General features: G+C 34.6%; 1 protein-coding gene across 3 annotated transcripts in view; it reads right to left on the reverse strand.

Moving 5' to 3' along the window:
• LOC106874384 (glutamate receptor ionotropic, kainate 2) overlaps window positions 1-22,092 on the reverse strand; it is a 952,973-nt gene that overhangs the window by 269,787 nt on the left and 661,094 nt on the right. For all 3 annotated transcript variants that reach the window (XM_089347990.1, XM_089347991.1, XM_089347992.1), the window contains one exon: window positions 3,158-3,310. In XM_089347990.1, the coding sequence (XP_089204116.1) occupies window positions 3,158-3,310 (153 nt within the window). The remainder of the gene's footprint in view (window positions 1-3,157; window positions 3,311-22,092) is intronic.

The following is a 22,092-nucleotide window of genomic DNA, read 5'->3' on the forward strand; positions in this document are numbered from 1 at the left end:
TGGAAGATGTTTGTAAGCCATTTAAGAACACGCAAAAACCATTAATTTCACTTCACCATTTAAAATTAATTTGTGTCAAAATATTTTTATCGCTTTAAAACCGCGGTCTGTTCACTAACAAAACTTCGTGCTGTGTTTAACAAAAGAGAAAATGCAAACATTCTTTCTATTTTGTTTTTCTCTCTCACAACATATGAATGAGAAAGGAAGGGGTGAAATCTAACGTTTTTTTTTCTGAGAGAGTGATAGGGAACGTGAGGATTATGTGTGCGTATATCTCATAAATAGCATACGTGTGTTTGTGTTGATTCACATGCCATGACAGTCCTTGTATGAGTGTGTATACTGTATGCGTGTATATGTGTTGATGTCAGGGAGGCCCTGTCATTTTTTTCGTCCCAAAATAAGCAAAAATTGTGGTTAATCGTTTTCATTAATAAACAGAGGTCCAAATTTCACAAAACCTCGTAGTGCACTGCATAAAGTAAGTATGAAAGTAAATATGTAAAAAGAATTAAGACCAAATCTACTGTTTCTGAGATATTTGGGGAACATAAAACTGTGAAATAATTCTGGAGTATTAGTATTATTAAAATATATATGTACATGTATAAGTATATATATATATATATATATATATATATATATATATATATATATACAGTTTTAGGGAAAATAGCCAAGTTTCAAGAACTCATCGATGAAACTCCACTATCACATATAGAAAAATTAACAATTAAAGGTACAATAAATGAGTATAATATAAAGCAAACTAAATATCATAAGATAAATATAATATAATATAATATAATATAAAGCTCAATTTAATTTTAATTTTTTATAAATTGATTTTAATTGAGTTTTTACTTGTAATTTTGGATTTTGTCCCTAATATTATTATTATTATTATTATTATTATTATATATATATATATATATATATATATATATATATATATATATATATATATATATATATATATATATATATATATATATATATATATATATATATATATATATATATATATGCCCCTTGTATTTGAACACTATGCAAATACTCTTTAAAAAATCTTTCTATTTAATTTTTCCAAAATTTAATTGCTTTCCATGCTTACAATTGAAGAAGTCTCAATGACTGAAACCGGTACTGAGTTGTTTTTTTTATAAAATTTTTTTAGCATTTTGTACCTTGACTTTTTTCCATATATATATCAACTCGTGTGTTCCTTTTCAACCTTGTACATACATACATACATACATATATATATATATATATATATATATGTACATATATATATATATATATATACACATGCATACATACAAACACAGACACCCACACACATATATATATATCGAGAGAGAGAGAGAGAGAGAGAGAGAGAGAGAGAGAGAGAGAGAGAGAGAGAGAGAGAGAGAGAGAGAGAGAGAGAAATTGGGAGATGGACAGACAGATAATAGAAAAATAAACGGACCACAGTAATCAACACGTTTCACCTTGTTGCAATGGACTAGCATTGAAATTTTGGAGAATAAATTTCTGAATGACCAGCATCCGAATGCTATAACATGACTTCTACTTTTGAAGACATTTTTAGTTATGGACCTGGACCTTGACGTTTAGAGCTAAGGAAGTTATAGTAATACAAACAATATCAAAAGGTATACTGTTGAAAGATGACCTTTTTACAATGTGTTTGTCGTGTAGTGGTGCAGTATGATCGTAGAGTAAATAGGGCAACAACTTAACTTTAAATTAAAATTAAAAAAAAAACTGTCATTAATAGAACCAAGTGTGTACTTATATATCACTGCGCATTGTACAATTTTTATAAAACATCTTTTTAAATCGGATATTGTATGTTAGCATAGTGGAGGCGCAATGGCCCAGTGATTAGGGCAGCGGACTTGCGATTATAGGATCGCAGTTTCGATTCCCAGACCGGGCGTTGTGAGTGCTTATTGAGCGAAAACACCTAAAGCGCCACGAGGCTTCGGAAGGGGACGGTGGCAAACCCTGCTGTACTCTTCCACCACAACTTTCTCTCACTCTTACTTCCTGTTTCTGTTGTGCCTGTAATTCAAAGGGTCAGCCTTGTCACACTGTGTCACGCTGAATTTCCCCGAGAACTACGTTAAGGCTACACGTGTCAGTGACGTTAATTTCACGAACAGGCTGTTCCGTTGATCGAATCAACTGGAACCCTCGACGTCGAATGCGATGGTGTGCCAATACACAAAGCATGTTACCATGAGCAAACATTCGATGTTATACTGAACTGGTACCAGAAGAAATTAAATAAATACTTTATGGGAAGGAGAAAGCACCAAAGCGTTGATTTCGAGACAGGAAATGCTTCAAAGGGAACAGCTAGCAAGTGATGGGATTGGAAGCTGAGTAACTTGGAAATACCTTAATTCACCGAGAACAGGTTTTAACAGTTCGAAGGTTTCACTCAATAAATGGAGAGGTGGCTTCTCCTAATATACCAAGTATAGCTGAAGACAGTCATAAACTATGGAGCCCCTGTTGAGATGCCGTCAAATACCATCAAATATAGGAACCATACATTCCTGCTCACATTCCAATGTCAATTATAATGCTCAGGAATATATTCAGCTGTGGATGATCAACATGTAAATGGTAGAAGTCTATTCAATATGATTGAAGTTATATTTCTCGTAGATTTTTAAATCAACGAAGACGGGATATTATCTCACGTAAAATATTACATAAAAATTTACTTGAATTCAGAGAAATTTAAAACGGGTACTACGGATGCCTAGCGAAATAACAAACGAATCATCCCAAATCGCATAAGAAAATGAACAACGAGAATCATATGTAATATTGTGCTTATTGGAGAATGTTTAAATGTTCATTTGCCGCAGTGAAATGTGTTTGATATTGTAGATGAATTTTCAAAAGTAAATAAATGAAAAGTACACTTAAATTTGAAATACATATATGACATTTAAAAAACATTATTCGCAAAAGAAGTCTTTACCAGTATTAAATGTCATCATTTTGTCCCTCATGAATCGAATATATATAACTATTAAAATGTGTAAGTCATTTTAATACGTAATCAAATGTTATTTTGTCTACGTTATTAAATGAAATAGGTGGAAATGCATAAAAATGTAATAATTACCCTCCTCATATAGTTTATAAGACTTGTGCCATACTTCCATGTATTTGAATGGGCGCAGTTCAGTTCACTGGTATCCACATCTTGAGCTTTAGCTAATTCCTGTAGCGCTGCGGCAAACAGGAGGACAGCATCGTACATCAACGCGGTTTCTGTCTAAAACAAACGAAACATTGTCAGAAAGATCTGTTAAATTTTTGTAGTCAAAGTATAGGTAAAATAAATGCAAAACTTTCAAAGTCATCAGTTAAGATTCAATAAAAAGAAATTACGTAAATGACAGATATCTTGCGAATATGATATACATTGATCAATATTTAATCCCAATGAGGCTGCACAATGCAGTTTATCAATAACATTAACATTATTCTATGCTCCATAAATGCAAAGCCTGTGTCGCAAAGATATGGAAAGTATGCTTAAAAATATATTGTAAAATGTAATGAAAGTCATATATTTTAGTAGTGATTACGAAAATTCATTTGCTTTTTGTCCGCTCAACGTCACTTATACTGAAAGAATGCTTTTAAGACATGTTCCGTCCGTCCGTCCGCCCGTCCGTCCGTCCGTCCGCCCGTCCGTCCGTCCGTCCGTCTCTCTCTCTCTCCCTTTCCTTACACACACACACATATATATTTCTGCCCTGCATTGAAATTTGTTTTTCTTTTGAGAATGATTCAACCCGAATACTTAGTTTTTAAAGCCTGCTACTTATTCTACCAGTATCTTTTGTCGTACCAAGAAGTTGGGGGTTGTAAACACACCAACACCGGTTGCTAAGCTGTCGTTGGGGACAAACAGACAAAACGGCACACAGACATATCTTGCTAAAATGGGCGTTATGTCCGTATGTCTGTCTGTCTGTCCGTCTCTTTGTTCCCTCTTCGCGACCAGACTGCTGGACCAATAGTTACGATACTTTTCTGGATTACAAAGACGGTTGCCAGGAAGGTTTATCGCATTAAAAAATTTAAAAAAGTATGATTATTTCGAGGATATCGATTTTTGAATTGATAAACCACCTTCGCGTTTTTGTTAAAAATTCACCGACCACGAGTAACTCTGGATTTTCATCAAATATGAAGGGGGTCACGAGGATGGTTAACAGCGAAAATAAAATGTAAAAAGTGTGTGTCAGTTTATAGTGTGTGTGGTTACTTAATGATTATTGAAGTGTGTCAGTTTCGCGCAGCATTTGAGACGGCTAATCGAAGCGGCTGTTGTTTACATCTCAGTTTTGTCAATCAAAGTAGAATATTTCATGTCTATTCCATGGTACCAGAACATCCAAACATTATTCGCATAAAACAGTGAGACATAAGTCTTAGTTAGATTTGATGCAGCCCTAAAGATTCCATTAGCGCATTCACAGCAAACAAGGCTTTAGATTGTGTACGTGTATATTTACCTACTCAGAGGTTTACACACATACTTTAGATCGTGTCGGTGTATGTTTATACACAGCCAGTTATACGTCGCTATGAGTAGAGCAGCGAACTCCAGTAATCTGAAAATTTGTGTCAACCAAACAGATAATATCGTCTACAAAGAAGGTTTGTAATCATATTGATATTATCGAAAAGGAATATGATTCATAATATAAATAAGGAAATTTGAGAATTTTGAATGTATAAGAGTATAAACAAGCGTAAAATAGTGTAAACAACTAAAAGAGAGGTATATCTGAATAACATTTTTTTGTGTAGTGGTCGAAGGAAGCTCTAGCTTTCGTTAGGAGTGGTCTATATATATAACTATTCATGATGCAGAGGTTGGGAGCTTATTTCAGTGCAGGAGAGAATCGTCATCACATGTCACTTAGACGCAAATACATGCCATATGGCTGCAATAGAATCTATCATGTCCATTGACACATTTCTCAATACATACTGCTGTTATAACTTCTCTCCCTCATTTTATGCTTCCATCGTAGATGGGTAGATTTGCTAGTGGTTCAAATGTGCCGAAAACAAAAGGAAGAGGCAGGTGAGGGAACGAAATGAGGGTGTATTAGTTTGATGTCTTTGCCGTTTCGAGCGTACACTCCGACAGAAAGGGATCAGTTGTATATACATACATACATACAGACATATATATATATATATAGATATATATATATAGAGAGAGAGAGAGAGAAAAGAGAGATATAGAAATTGAAGATACACACACACACACACGTATATATATATATATATATATATATATATATATATATATATATATATATATATATGTGTGTGTGTGTGTGTGTGTGTGTGTGTGTGTGTGTGTGTGTGTGTGTTTGTGTGTTGGTAATGGTATATGGCAGCCAATAGGGTCACTACTACTACTACGACCAACAAAAAATGCCCCCACGTGGACTATTGACACCGGTAAGGAACAATTATGAACTCTTCATTTAATTTCATTTTTTTAAATATCTATTTTTGATAAGGTTCGTTTTTACAAGAACCGAAACATGTTAAAAATATCTCTGAAAAAATTTGAAATTAAAATTTATTTTTTATATATTGGCGTTTTCAAACTTCTTTTATATATATATATATATATATATATATATATATATATATATATATATATATATATATATTTGCATATACATATATATGTACATATGTTCATATACTTATATATGCGTATACACACATATATCGCAGATATTATAGATACACACATACATTCACACACATCAATCCATCCATCTTTTACGCACACACATACGCACACACACACGCGCACATACACACACACACACACGCACACACACACACATAACAGAAATCGCTCCGAGAAGCCGATTCAAATCGAACTTAACCAGATTGAAGTGGCATTTTAATTAATAGACATTTTGAAAAGCTCCAATGTGTTTTCTCTTCAAATATTGTTCAACAACACCACCAGCAAGAACAACAACCACCACCACAACAACAACAATCAGAGCAACAACGATGACCACTTCAGCAAAAACAACCATCACAGCAGGAACAACTGACCCAGCCTCAACCTTTAACTCTCCTTACTTGAACCACAATTGTGACCTACTTGTTGAAACGGTTGACTTCTCAGATTCCAGCTGTTTACAACCCATTCAACCATTGTTTGTTACCCACCCCTCAAATCTTCAACAGCAGCAACAATTACAACAACAAAAAACACAACAACAGCATCAACAATTACACCAACAACAACCACCTCAAAAACAGCAACTGACACAGCTTCAACCTACTACCATCCCAATTTTTGATCAACCAACTAAATGCTTACTTCAAGACCCCTTAATGAATTTGCCAAACACATATGTAGAAAAATGAAAATCTATACCTCTCACAGCCTACACACGAAACCCCAAAATATGTCGCTATTCAATACCGCAAGATGTTGTGCGCTGACACTGATTGCAAATTCTCTCATTTACCAGGGACTAGATGCTCAATTCCTACTCACAACAGCCGCTACCACCAAAGTACACAATCTAAAACAACGCCACCACCACTAAATACTAGACCATTTTTTTTAAAAAAGCACTCATGTTACGCTAATCATTAAAATCTGTCGCTATTTCCAATGTGACAGATTATGTCTACAGCGTAATTATCCCTTTATCTATCTTCTGGGGACTTGTCACACAACTAGAAATATAAACTGGACCCCTAACCAATACAAAACTCACAACCGCAAACATTTTAATTTTCCCTAACAGAACTCTTTTTTATCCATAATGAATCTGGCAAATATTCTAGCCATCACACAATGCCACATTCAGCAACTCTGAGTGTGAAAGATTGTTTCCGAAAGTTATGGGAGCTGTGCTGTCTTTTGACTTGGTAGGCAAGCCCACGACATGAAATTCAAAGAGGTGCTCAAGGTGGTTTTTGGCATGATAGTTAATAATTTTCTGGATGTTTACCAAGTTATTTTCCAGACGTCAGAGCTTCAATGTTTCCAGGCGCTCAGAGTTTGGTGGATGCTTGATGGAGGTTATTTGCTTGGTAGCACGTCTCCGAATAGTTTCCAGGAGCTCAATGTTCTGAGCAAGACAAGGGTACCAGACTGGTGATGCAAATACCAAGTGTGGCCGCACCATAGCCATATACAGCTCTGAATAGATAACTGGAGAGAGGCCGACAAAGGTCTTGTTGAGTGATGCCCTGACACACACCCTCGGCTTTCTTGACAATTTTAGAGTTGTGCTATGTCCAGAGCAAATCGCAGCTGACAGTAATTGACCAGGTCACGTTCACAAGAAGATTTCATTATATTAGTGCTGTCGAGGGAATATGTGGATACTGGGTTTTACCTCCCAAAATGCATGGTGGTACACTTGTCCATAGCCAGCTTGAGTTGCCAGTCCGTGATCCATTGCTTCATTGTGTCCGATTGCAGAAAAAATTTAAATCGAATGTTGTTTGTTTATGACGCCAAAGTAAAAAAATATGTCTGAATATAGGAGAATTAAGAAAAAACATATTTATTCTTTGCTCTCATATCGGCTTTAAATTTTGGCTCCAGGCCTGCAATTTCGGGGAAAGTATAAGACAATGAAAATTAGCGCGTGTTCACCTGGTACTTCTTTAATCGACTCTGAAATGATGAAAGGCAGATTCTTCCACGGTAGAATTTGGTTCATTACTCTAATATTGGCACCAGGTTCATGGTGCCTAAAAAGAAATACTTTCAGTCCCATGACCAGTGTTTCAGCATTAATTACATTATAGTATTTATTTTACTCGTAGCTATTGAGACTGTGATCTTCCAAGTAAATAAGTATTGTCAAGATAGTAATATTTTTCACAGTAAGAACTAGTGCTCACCTTGAGGGTGCGCTGCAAATAGCGCACCCTCAAAATTGCTATCTTTATGCCAAAATTAAAAAAAAACATAAAAAACAGAATTATAAATCTAATCACTTTTAAATAGTGAGTGAATTCACTGTCCGAAACATTGTTTTCCTGCGCATAATTTCCTTAGAACTCATAACGCACCAACGTGTTGAAACGTTAAGGTATTGACAAACGTAGAGTAAATAAAGTAACTCCACTCAAGAGTGAATAAAGCTATTTATTAAAATCGGATTTTCAGCAAATAGAACATGTCTTCTGTTGTTGTGGGCGACACGTTGATCCGAGATACGTGATAAATTCGACCAGTTAAAATGCCCGGTGAGTCCATTGTAAAGCAGATTCCTTTCGCTACTTATCTGCTTAGCGAATTGGATTTTAGCTTAAAGTATTTTGCTCAAGACTGTTAAATGCGCTTCTAATGTCCAAGATGCCCATTTCAAAGTAATAGTTACAGTTTGGATACCTTTATAAAATGATACACAGTTAATTTGCCTTTTCTCTAATGATAAGTAGCGGTTTAAATGTCGCTGCTCTTATGGTGTAAATCATGCAGTCAAGTGTGTTAAGGAAAATTTTGAACAATACAGATTTCGTAATGTTTGGTTGTCTTCTAGTACCATATAGTATCACAAATACTTTTGGTACAGCACTCACATTCCCCACAATAACTCTATAACCACGACACAAACCAAAATTTCTGACACCGTTGTTATATACAACTGAATTTTAAATGATTGCTGTCAAAGTCAGTTTAAAATATCAAATTGGAACATTTTGAAGCAGAACAGATTTTAACCCCATACATTCAGTTTATGACTAGGGACGTTTATTTATCAATAATTATTGCGTATTTAAGGCAGCGAGCTGGGTAGAAATATTAATACGCCGGGCTTAATGCCTACCGGTATTTCGTCTGTCGTTACGTTCTGTGTTCAAATTCCGCCGAAGTCGACTTTGCCTTTCAGCATTTCGGTGTCGACAAAATAAGTACCAGTTGCCTACTTGGATCGATCTAATCGACTTCTTCCTCCCCAAAAAATTTCGGGCCTTGTGCCTAGAGCAGAAAATAATGATTATTGCGTATTTAAAACTATTCTGTTCTTTTATCGTTTTCATTTTGTCTGTCAGAAGTCGGTACCGAGGTGATTCGTGTTCTTTTTAAAATAACTTAGATTTTTTTTCTTTTTGCTAACTTTTTTGTACCCTATCAGTAAAATCTAAGACACAAGAACAGAAAAGAGCTTAACCGCTCTCTATTACAACTTAGTGATACATCCATATTTAGGAACGAATTTGATGGCATCATTCGCAGGTAATCATGTATAGTTTAAGTCTTTTTGAAATATTGGTAACAACTAGAATATATGCAAATGCATGGTTCGTCACATATTGAAACTGCTACAGATAAAGCTTGAAAATAGTGTCATTCATGTCAGTCAGTGTTATTTGACTTCAATTAAAATATAAGTATTATATTGCTCACTTAAATAGATCAGAATTACAATGTGAGATTTCGTTTATTAGTAGAATTTTAAATTCTCTCGCGTCTATTGGAAAATTATTATACCTTTGTTGATGTTTTCTCTATACATATTCAACCTATCACGTTGTTCCTTTGGAAGAACTTAAATTTACAGACATCATTCCTTATGTTAACACTTGTATTTTAATGATTTTATGGAGATCAAATATCGCACTTACTGGAGAATTAATTCCATGATCTCCTCAGTTAATGTACCTACAGGCTACAGGAATTTGTGCTTATGTAGTTAAGATATAAGGACAAACATGTCATCTAGAAGTTTTACGTCCGCTGTATTTTTTGAAAGTGAAACACCATATCTTTACAGATTTGCTGTTCATGTGGCAAATGTTATGAGAATTCAAGTTTCTAGTAACAATGATATTATGTGAAACGACTGAATGAATAAGCAGTTTGAAACGAATAAGATCTCCAACATGTGTTAGGTAATCTTTTTGCCATCTATACGGACATTCTTGATAAATGTCCATCGGCCGGCAAGAGCGTAAATATAAATGTTTTTATATTTGTTACTTTTTAATATTAAAGATTTATTGAGATGCAGCATGAAATTCACATTTTGGAATTTGGGGAATTATTACTGTCTGTTGCAACATTTTAAGTGACCAATTTATTGCAAACATTCATCCACAAAAAGATATTTCAGCGAAAACGAACATGTCAGAGTTCATATGAAATATAGAACTTTTAGAGACTCGCTCGAAATACCGTCTCGAAGTTTAGACAAAAGATAATTCATTCCAACAAAATTTATTTGGTGATTTGATTTTGTGAAACCAAAAATCTATTAACCCTTTTGATATGCATCCGTCTGAAACAGCCTCTGGTTCTGTGATACTAACTTCGCGCTTTAGAATGATCTAAATTAAAACCATATATTAACATTTCATGATGATTTATGTGTCAAACACCAGCTTAATAACGAGAAAGATATTTTCCTTAATTTATCATAAATTTCGAAATTAATTCGAACAAACTTCAGCACAAATATGGTAAATAAGTGTTGAACAAGAGATAAACTATAGTATCGAGTGTCTCATTAACGATTCGAATCCTCCAATCAGGGTGTATATATAAGGATATATATATATATTTATACAACCTTTGTAAATTTTACTCTCCTTGTTTTTTTCCTGGACTTTCCTTTCGTACCCGACGGAGGATTATGTTCGAAACATTGTATTTCCTTCTCTGAGCAACAGCCTACGTAACAATATTAACTGTAAAGCTCACTTGGAGCTTTGTTGCTTTTCTTATTTTTGATTTTCTTATATTCATACATACATATATACATACATCCGTGTAGATAGATAGAGATATAGATAGATAGATAGATAGATAGATAGATAGATAGATAGATAGATAGATAGATAGATAGACAGTAAGATCCAAGGATCCGAATATTGAAAGTTTGTAAACTTCAAGCAGTTCATGGCAGGTATACAAACCTAAACTTGGATTGTGTACGTTCAAAACAATAAACATTTTACTGGCGTCGAATTTTACAAATTTTTCCACATCGAAGTTACGAAGAAATTCGGCAAGCTGAAAATTTCTGTATAGATCACGGTTAGCATCTGGAGTTGCTAAGAATTCGAATAAAAATCAAAATTGAGGGGGTGGAGCAGGTAATATCGAGGCTACATATGTTTTCTAGTTAACTGATACATTGATGTAATAGATATATAACCAGGGGTACTCAGCTAGTTATTCATCAAGGAAAGGATATTTTAATAATATGAAGGTTACATGAAATGACATTTCAAATTACATCTCCGGTGAATTAACCTTCATATGATTAAGGTACCATCTACCCGATAAGTAAATAATAGAGTAGGTACCCCACGTTGAGTAATTATAAACTCAGAGGATCTGCTTCCTAGGAAACATACGTAGCCTGGAGTTTACATGATTCACGCCCGTGGGTGTATATATATATATATATTACTTACATACACACTAGTATACTTATGTATGAAGCATTTGGAAGTTTTTTCCTTTAACAAACATTTCTGATAAATATTTAGCATAATTGATGTTTGTCACCTGATTCTAAACTGGAAATAAGCGTTGAAACATATTTCATAAGCAACAAATGGTCCTTCGAAATCAAGTACTGATATCGTCAATAGATTAACCATCAGATTTCTTAAAGCAAACATAAAGTGAGCGACTGGCGACAGTATAATGTTGACCAATTAAATGCCACGAAGGCAGTTGTAAAGTCTTTCATAATTCATAATTATTAACCATCATCTTACTTTGAACAAAACAGCAAATTGATTAACGCCGGTAAAAAATAATCAACTAAAATCCCGAAATGTGAGACATAACCTTCTAAAAGATACATATTATGTAGTAATAACCAAAGGAGCTACTTGCAAGGAAACGTAAATAATGTGTGGTGTCCTACAATATTTGGGGGTTACTGCCATTCATAAGTGGCCCTCTCAGACATGCCTTCAGCTTCGTAGAAAGTCACCCTTCCTAGCTATGCAGATGATACAAAGGTATCCCAGAGTTTACAGAACGTCAGAGATGTCGGGCACATGCAACAGGGGTTAGATGTAATATACAGGTGGGCTGAGAATAATAACTTACAGTGTAGTGCTGAAAAATTCCAAGCCCTGCGCTACCGGCTCACGAGGCTAAATGAAACGTAGACAGAGTACACTGGCCCAGGGAGGTTTTCGATCTTAGAATCAAAACCAGTGCACAACCTGGACAGTGACATGAGTAACGGTACATCTTTCCAGGTGAATATGACTGAGTTGGCAATAAAACGAACAGCTGGTCGGATGGATTTTTAGAACTGTCAGAACGGGAGAACAGGAAACCATGAAGGTCCCCTGGTGGACATATGCCATCAGCCATTTAAACTACTGCTCCCAACTATGGTCACCTTATAGGGTAACATTAAGGCAGAAATCGAAGCAATTTAGTGAATCTACACAAAGAAGGTCATCACAGTGGAACATGTCAGCAACTGAGAGAGATTGAAAAAGTTAAAACTCTACTCCCCAGAACTAAGGCGTGAAAGATATGCAATGAGATACATCTGGACGATCTTGGAATGGCTTATACCAAATTTTGGCATTGAAAGTTACGCAATCAGCAGAACTGGGCACTACTGCATAGTGTCCAACATTGCCAGCAGAATACAGGGTAAGATTCTGCAGCAGATTGAGTTCCAAGTGCCCACAGCTCTTCAATACCACCCCGAAAAGCCTGAGAAGCCGACATCAAGTTGATGCAGATATCATCAAAGCAAATCTGGATCTCCTCATGTTAAGAGTTTCAAATGAATTTATCTTGCAGCAAGAAAAACAGATGAAAGCAACAACATCAGACTCGCTAATTCACCGAATGCCACATATCAAGTAGTGCAAGTTTAGCAAAGATAACGGTGGCGCCCCAGAATAACTGCAGCTCACGGACTGAAACCAGTAAATGAGATTGGTTTGCTGACATCATGCGGCTACTAATCAATCAATCTTGTTCAACACTGTTTTAAATTCGCCAGACCAAACAAAGAAACGAAAACCCAACAAATCTAATGTAAGTCAGCCAGATTTCAAAGCTAACGCTATCGACCACTTCTGAATAACTGCTACATAAACCGACAATCATGGACACCAACTGACAAACAGGGTATAGCTACAAGTTTCTCCGCATTACACTACACGCGAAATAAAAAATATGTGAAACCAATAATGTAATTCTAAATAAATGTTCCTTATGTGCATCTTAAAATAATTTTCCAAACAATCGCTTGAAAATAAAAACCTATTCTGGTATGTATGTATGTATGTATGTAGGTATGTATGTACGTATGTACGTATGTACGTATGTATGTACGTATGTATGTATGTATGTGTTATTGTTCAGTTTTATTTCAAGATTTTTTTGCCAATAGAAAAAGAGCCGGTTTCTAACCTAGATTCAAGGTTCCTTCGATGGGATTTCAACATCAACACCAAAGTATTTTTGTTTGTTTGTATGTAATGTATATCTACAGATTTCAATGTTTTGCTTTATGTATGTATGTATTCTCATGCATATAGTTGCATATCTAGACATGCTCATAAATAGGATCTGTATGCATGCTTGTATGTATACACGTTACGTTGAATCTTCACTGTACACCGTTATATAATAAAAAGTAGTTGCAACGGTATCCACAGCTTCTAAGCGTTTCTTTAATAATCTTTATCATCACGATCACAACATTCTGATGAAGGATAACCTGAAACTAAGTATTTATTTGCGAATATTTTTCCACTTTAGTCTGATTTAATAGTACATGTGTGTGCGAGTACTCACTCACACACACACACACACACACATACACATGCATAAACAATGAGTAGTATTTTGTCATATAAAACTCTCATTTAACATTTTTATTAAGCACTACCTTCATTCTTCAGTTTATTAGTGTGCAGTTTAGAAGCTGTCATCTACATGTAATTTGAGCATTGCTAGGAGCATACCATGTGACAAACGGAAATTTATAACACTTTTTTGATTAGAACACAGGACTTAACTAGACAATTCGATATACTCTCTCGTGGCTACATAGTAATACGTTGTTTATGATCTATACTGTTCCTATATTTTGGCATCATTTCGTATAACCTTTCTGGTTCTTCCTATTGATATTTCAGTGCATTGTATCGTCATATTATGCTGTGTTCTATGTCTTTTACTGCACTAGGTTTATCATAATACAAAGGTGAAATATCTAATGTACCCCCCCTTTTTTTAATGTAATGCCTGAAAATGTGTTGTACTCCAGTGTGGGACGTCTTTGAATTAATACTTTGCTAAATGAAGTTGATACGGTGCAACAACACGAGGAGAATCAGTCAAATAATATTTCATCACACACACATATACTCATGATAGAAAGGATATCTGACTGATTTTCTTTTTTGCTTTCTAGCCCTTTGTTATCATGAAGAAGTATACAATTTGTTCAAAGCTATTTCAGTCTTGAGACTTTATATTTCAATTTATATCATGTTACTTTAATTTATGTGCAACCTGTATTTTAAGAGCGTATGCTCTGTAAAGGGGTCTATTTTCCCGTTATTTTAAAAGTCGTATCTCCAATCAGAGGCTCTATCGTTATCTTGGTATGTTTTTTGATTGAAATATGACATTTGATCATGTAACTAATTAAACTGCAGTAGGTAAAATTACTAGCTATAGTTTCGTGAGTATCTTCCCTGTAGGATATGGTTTTCAAAATCTGTTTCATGTAAAATATTTTTCGAAGCGTATTTTTGTAGTCTCGGCATAATGGCATCATTACAGGCGTTTTGCATATTTCTAATGAAGTCAAGAAATGATATATTTTTTACACAGCGTAATACTTTACACTCAGGTCTCTAACTGAGGTAGATGGAAGCATCCTTTTTAAGTGGAGTTAGGTCAAGATATCGATCCCTGTTACTAATCGGCTCATAGGTAATTGTTCGATGAAGAATCACTGAGGAATTTGTATGGGATTTGAATTTGAATCATATAAGTGCAACTAAATATCTGAAAATATGTTCTCCATGACTAGCAATTATGCCAAAGACGACTCAGATTGTGATTAAATATTGATATATGACATTGTAGCAAAGGCATAAATTTGTAGCAGGTTAAACTTGATTGCATCTGCACCAGCAGGTGACTGATACCTTATTTTATCTCCACCGAAATGTTTAAAGAAAATATTTTTGGCCTTGGTATTTAAAAAGATGTTGAGTCATTACCTCAAGGCGTTTTTCTTCTCTATAAGGATTCTGCTATTTCACTAAATGTCTTTGGGATTTATATTAATACATAGTTGTTAATGAAACATAGTATATTTCTTCACAGTATGGCTATAAATATTCCCTATATTTATCGATACCGTTCTGCATGCTCAATTGTGTAATGTACCCTTGCACTGTGCTTGAAACTTGTAGATAACTTATAACTTCAACGTTTCTATAATATGATATATTGCATTCTGGACATTTTTTTTTTTTCGAAGTAATGTATCTCGCCGATTAATTCCTTAAAATATGCATTCATTGTAAATATGTTGCAGCTAATTATATAAACGTACTTATACACACGCATGTCGGAATACAGGCACAGTAACGTCTCCCATCACACACATACATATACTCTTTTACTATTTTACTTACTTCAGTCATTTGACTGCGGCCATGCTGGAGCACCGCCTTTTAGTCGAGCAAATCGACCCCAGGACTTATTCTTTAGAAGCCTAGTACTTATTCTATCGGTCTCTTTTGCCGAACCGCTAAGTTACGGAGACATAAACGCACCAGCATACACACATAAACACACAAACACATACACACATACATATATATATACATATATACGACGGGCTTCTTTCAGTTTCCGTCTACCAAATCCATTCACACGGCTTTGGTCGGCCCGAGGCTATAGTAGAAGACACTTGCCCAAGATGCCACGCAGTGGGACTGAACCCGGGACCATGTGGTTGGTAAGCAATGAATGTATACCCTGAATCATAAGGAAAGAAGTCTGAAGAACTACATATTATAGTATATTATAGCAGAGAGCTAGAAGTCTAATGTAGCCTGCTGGAAAGACATTTCTGGAGGTAGATATATTAGTCCAATATTTCACGATTGGCTTTCTCAGTCAAACAAAGCATTTGAATTCTAGTATCCATAGCTCAAATCTTTCTGGGGAAGAACACTCGGATTTAGTCTGCTGCCGTGCTTATTTAGAGTACCTTTCCTCATATTTTCCGGAATCTACTACCTTGATCTTAGACACTATAAATAAATTGTTCATGTACGTTTATATATTTTGCATGTATTTGGTTTTATAAGCCTTTAGTATAGCTTTAGTTCTTTATCATGTGCGTCTTATTCAATACATATATTCATGAGTAGTCTTATTATTCTTTACATACAGAGTATGTGCGTGTATACTTACATACATATATATATGCATACACACACACACACACATATATATATGTATGTATATATGTATGTATATATATATATACATGTATATATATGTATAAATATATATATATATATATATATATATATATATATATATATATATATATATATATATATATATATATATATATATATATATATATATATATATATATATATATATATAAATGTATCTAAGTATACACGCACATACGCGGTATGTAAAGAAGAATGAGACTACTTATTCTATTATGTAGAGTAAGAAATCGATTAAGGTAAGAGAAACGCACATGAAATATCGGGAAAAGACAAACGGTAGTTTATTATAGAGAAGAAAATTCATAAATAGAAAACACGCTTTTGCCGTAGGAAGAGTTAATTGTGGCATTTGAAATAAGGCGTACACATCATTATTAATTTTCTCCGACAAAAAACTTTCCTTGTGGATACAAACAATAGATACAGAAATAAATAATAAATAACTAATGAAGAAAAAAGTAGGTTGGTGTCTGCGCAAAGGAAATATATTTCAGAAGAAGACCAAACACATTACAACGTTTGTTGGAATTTATTTATGTATTTAACACAGTATGAGATCACATTTATTTAGAAGTGTGTGATTCATCTTCACCCGCTGTGAAGCCTAACTAAACATATTTTAACTGTTGAATGTACGCCATAACTGCAAACGCGGCTCGTATTAAGTTATACGTCAGTATAAGTGTGGCGATTCTTATAGTAAGTGATGTTTTTTAAGAAATCAGAAAGAAAACAAGTTGTTTCCGAAACCTTGTATATAATAGCATATAATCAGGGTTAGATTTTATTTTGCACTCTGATACATACATACATACATACATACATACATGCCTTATGGTATCATTCAGTCAACACTTGATAAACTACAGCAGCAAAAATAAATATTGTATGAGTGGGCAGTGAACTCAAGAAATACGCTGTTCCTGATGAACTCCTATACTACTCCAAAACAGCTGGGCTCATTTATCTCAGAGAAGATCAGGGTGGAAAGCACTCAGCATGCCAAAAAGACCGTGCATGGGTATCTTGCTTGGAAGCTTGAAGAAGACAGTAGAATTGACACAAATCCATACCGTCGCCGAAATTTTGCCGACTTTTTTCTCGGCTCATTTCCAGAGATTGTAGGAAGTTGGTGAACGGGAATCTCCGAATCACACAGATGCCCTGTTTTGAAAGGCTAGTTCGAGTATATTTTTGAGCGTCTAAGATATGTGTGCATGTTATTTAAGTTTGTGAAGAATTTTGATACGATTTCCGATTAATGTATAAGGCATGTCTATATAGAAAGTATAAATGTACATAAGAATGAACCATTTGAAGTAATATACTTGAATGGTGAGCATTTTCTTGGAAATCGGATAATTGAAATATCTGTTCAAGTGATAATACCAAGTGACATATTTTTCAATGAAAATGGAAATTAAACTTTAATTAATCATCAAAGAATCAATTCATATTAGGTAAGGCACCATACTATATATAAGTATTGGCCATATCACAAAACATGTATTCACTTGAGATTATTCTAAATAGCGGGCATAGTCATAATTTTGTTCAGTTGTAAAACAATAAAAGTGAATGAGAAAATAAATGATTTTGCTTATCGAAATAAACTACTAAAAATATAAGCTTTTGATTGTTTGAATTATCTACCAGGAAGAGAATAATGATGCAATGGGTATAATAATACCTACTTTCGAAGAGTACCGTGGTTGGTCATTTCGTGAATAAGATAATAATTGTATAATCACGCAGAGACTCACAAACAAACATACGCACACATACACACGCACACATACAAACGCAGAAAGACACAGACATATGTAGAAGATTAAATTCATCATAGTAATGGAATATATCACGGAAGCATAAACAAGAAAATTGAGACAGCACTTTGAATGAGACAATGTTTTAAGTACTACAAGTATTCAACTAGAAAATATTTCGTGGAAGCAATGAACACTGAAGTTAAATTTGCTGCATAATAGTTTCTCTATTTTGTATCGGCCACAATAACTATGAATGGGTATAAATCATTAGCATATTGGTGACGCAGCCACAGCCACTCGAAATTATATAAACAGCGAATGTTATTGTATGGAGATCTGAAAAAAATTGAATTACAATGGCTTTTCATTGATATATCACATGTCAGGAGACAGTTCCATATATATCGAAGTAAGTGAACGCGTTATTGACAGGAAAGTAGTTATATTCCAGGTTTGATTAGAATTAGGGGTCAGTTTAAGTTTGCAACTGATTAATATTCACAATATACATGAATAAATATTTCAGAAAAAGGTATGAAAGTTATCAATTTGCATGCAGTAGTATTAGATATACAAGAGGATATATACCTAATATGTATACATATGTATACATAAAACAAAACAATGTGTATTTGTAAAGCAACATGTTTGGTGAGTAGAGCTAGTGAAATCTTTCTGGTGAAGCTATTATAAATTTGTATTCATAAATCTCAACGTAAAATATATGCTATAAGATGACAAATATATGCGTTATAATAAGGATGCCAGCGCTAAGTTTACACGAATGCAACTGAGACTGTGTAATACGTTTATCCACTAATAAAGGGAAAACCCATCCCATGCATGTTTTCACGATGCGTGAGCAGGGGAGACGAAACGAGATGACTGTATGGCGACGCATTAGAGCCATGCATATATGAGATAAGGTCCTTAAACTTGACGGCTGCTAAAACTTCATTGTAATCAAGAAATTCTGCGTCAAAAACATAGTTATTCAGATATAGTACAGTTATGTGAAAGATATGATAATTGAGAGGTCGGGTATTGTAGTCGTTTTTACGTTTCAAAATATTCTCTACTCAAATAGGTGCAGGAGTGGCTATGTGGTAAGTAGCTTGCTTAACAACCACATGGTTCCGGATTCAGTCTCACTGCGTGGCACCTTGGGCAAGTGTTTTCTACTATAGCTTCAGGCCGACCAAAGCCTTGTGCGTGGATTTGGTAGACGGAAACTGAAAGAAGGCCGTCGTATATATGTATATATGTATGTGCGTGTGTATATGTTTGCGTGTCTGTGTTTGTCCCCTCCCCAACATTGCTTGACAACCGATGCTGGTGTGTTTATGTCCTCGTAACTTAGCGGTTCGGCAAAAGAGTCCGATAAAATAAGTACTAGGCTTACAAAGAATAAGTCCCGGGGTCGATTTTCTCGACTAAAGGCGGCGCTCTAGCATGTCCGCAGTCAAATGACTGCAATATGTAAAAGAGTAGAAGAATAAATAGTGGGGGAAAATACGGCCGTTTAAACATTTGGCAATCGAGGAACGTTCCATGCCATTACTTCTAAACGTGCGTCTATGACTCAATAGATATCGGTAACTAATGATCCGAAATTTATTAAACTATTGGCGAACACTTATTTCTATCGCCCTTTTCTTTTGTGAATATCGCAGTTGCCACACGTATACAATGCTTATCTCTATTCACTTGAAAGTTATATTATATTTTCCCTCTATGCTCACATTTTCTCAGTTCGTCTTTGTCTCATCGCGAAAATGATTTCAAGTCTTACATTCTATATCCGTTTATTCATGATTTTCATTCCAGCTTTATATACCCGCTCCCTATATATATTGAGTTATTATATCTATTATATCTAGATACGGAAGTTTTGAGATGAATGATGTTGAGGTATTCGAACCCTCGAAATCAATTTGGATAAAATTGGATAAAATGATGGCAGATGAAATGAGTATAACTGTCTTTTAGTTAGCTGTGGTTTACGTCCTTCACCGCTATTTTGATATACGTACGTGTGTGCGAGCGAGAGAGAGTGAGAAAGAGAGAGAGAGAGAGAGAGAGAGAGAGAGAGAGAGAGAGAGAGAGAGAGAGAGAGAGAGAGAGAGAATGAGAAGGCAATTATTCAGTTGCGTAATTTTCTAATTGTAATCCAGTGTTATTAAAAAATATTTAGTTAAATTCGATAGTGAAAACCCTGTAGGGTTTTCAGAACAGTACAAGGTCGGAAGGTATTGATACATCATGCAATGAAGCATCAATCTGCAGTTTTCACCAGTCAGTGATATGCTTGGAGCATTTTCTGCTCCCACATCACATTTATGCATTTCATTTTGCTATTTCATATTGGAGAGGGGTTCCTATTATACGTAGTCTTTATTGATGGATGTAGTTTGTCTTCATTAGACGATTATGAGTTGTGAAGTGCAAAAATATATAAATATAATGGATTTTACAGAGATTGCCAAAGCTTATTCAGTAATTTTTTCAAAGATAACAAATATTTTTGGCACAAAATTGCCATAATTCAATGCAACAGCTTATATGTATGCATGTATGTATGTATGTATGTATGTATGTATGTATGTATGTATGTATGTATGTAACCAGACAGAATAACTGAAGAAAAAAGCAAACACTGATGTAGAAATGCTGTTGGCATATACACAAGTTTCTTCAATATAATAAAAGCTGGAGGAGAGAGGAGATAGACAGTTTTTTCTGTCGACACCAGATTTCGTCTGCTTCTCACAAAATAGAATATTTTGCAGAACATGGAAGAGTATCACAAAATAAAGCAAATCCCTTAAAGTTATGGCAAAATCCTTGCTAGAATTAATATCAGTTCACTGTAAAACGCGCTCGGTATGTCAATATTAATGTGCAATTATTCTGAAATATATTATATACAAACATAATAACATATTTAGATATACAGTGATTCTTATGAATAGGCAACAATTCAAATATATTTCTACATATGTCCGCGGGCATGTATATGCATATATATATATATATATATATATATATATATATATATATATATATATACACATGCATACCAACGTACCTACCTACCTACCAACATACATACATACATATGTGTGTGTGTTCCTGCAGGCAAAAAAAAAAAAAGAATGCTTTGCGTTCCATAGATAATGTTTACGGAAGTCCAACATGTATAGTTGTAAACAAACGAACGGAAAAAAGACACAGAAAGTAAATTAGATGTACTGACGAAGGGAAAACAAACACAGAAGTTCACCAACTCCTCGTCATGTAACGGCCAGGTTGTCATATCATTTGTTGTATATGTATTATTATTATTTTTTGTTACCTTCATCTGGCCCTAAGGCTATATGGTTATGTCTATTTCCGTATTTCTTGTTCATACATTGTCTTGTTTTGTTTTGTTATATTTTGGTCGCTTTCAAAGCAGGTTTTCTTCCTGGTTGCCTCCAGAGTTGAAGCAATTTTATTAATAATGACACAAAATTGCTGTTGACACCCCGGTCATAGCTGATGAAAAGTTGGTGACCTTCTTTGTTTCTTTTCCATTCGTGGGTGCATTTAGTATATGCTTTTTAACTTGACGTTTTATGTCTTTTTCCCGTTCATTTGTTTATTGCTAAACGTGTGTGACTTTTGAATACACACTCACACATATATTTATACTCACGCATACGCAGGCACACACGCACACACAAATGAATGCATGACTGTATAAATGTACGTATGTGTA

The sequence above is a fragment of the Octopus bimaculoides genome, chromosome 2 (assembly GCF_046866305.1).
Source record: "Octopus bimaculoides isolate indiv1 chromosome 2, ASM4686630v1, whole genome shotgun sequence".
In the NCBI taxonomy this organism is placed as follows: Eukaryota; Metazoa; Mollusca; class Cephalopoda; order Octopoda; family Octopodidae; genus Octopus; species Octopus bimaculoides.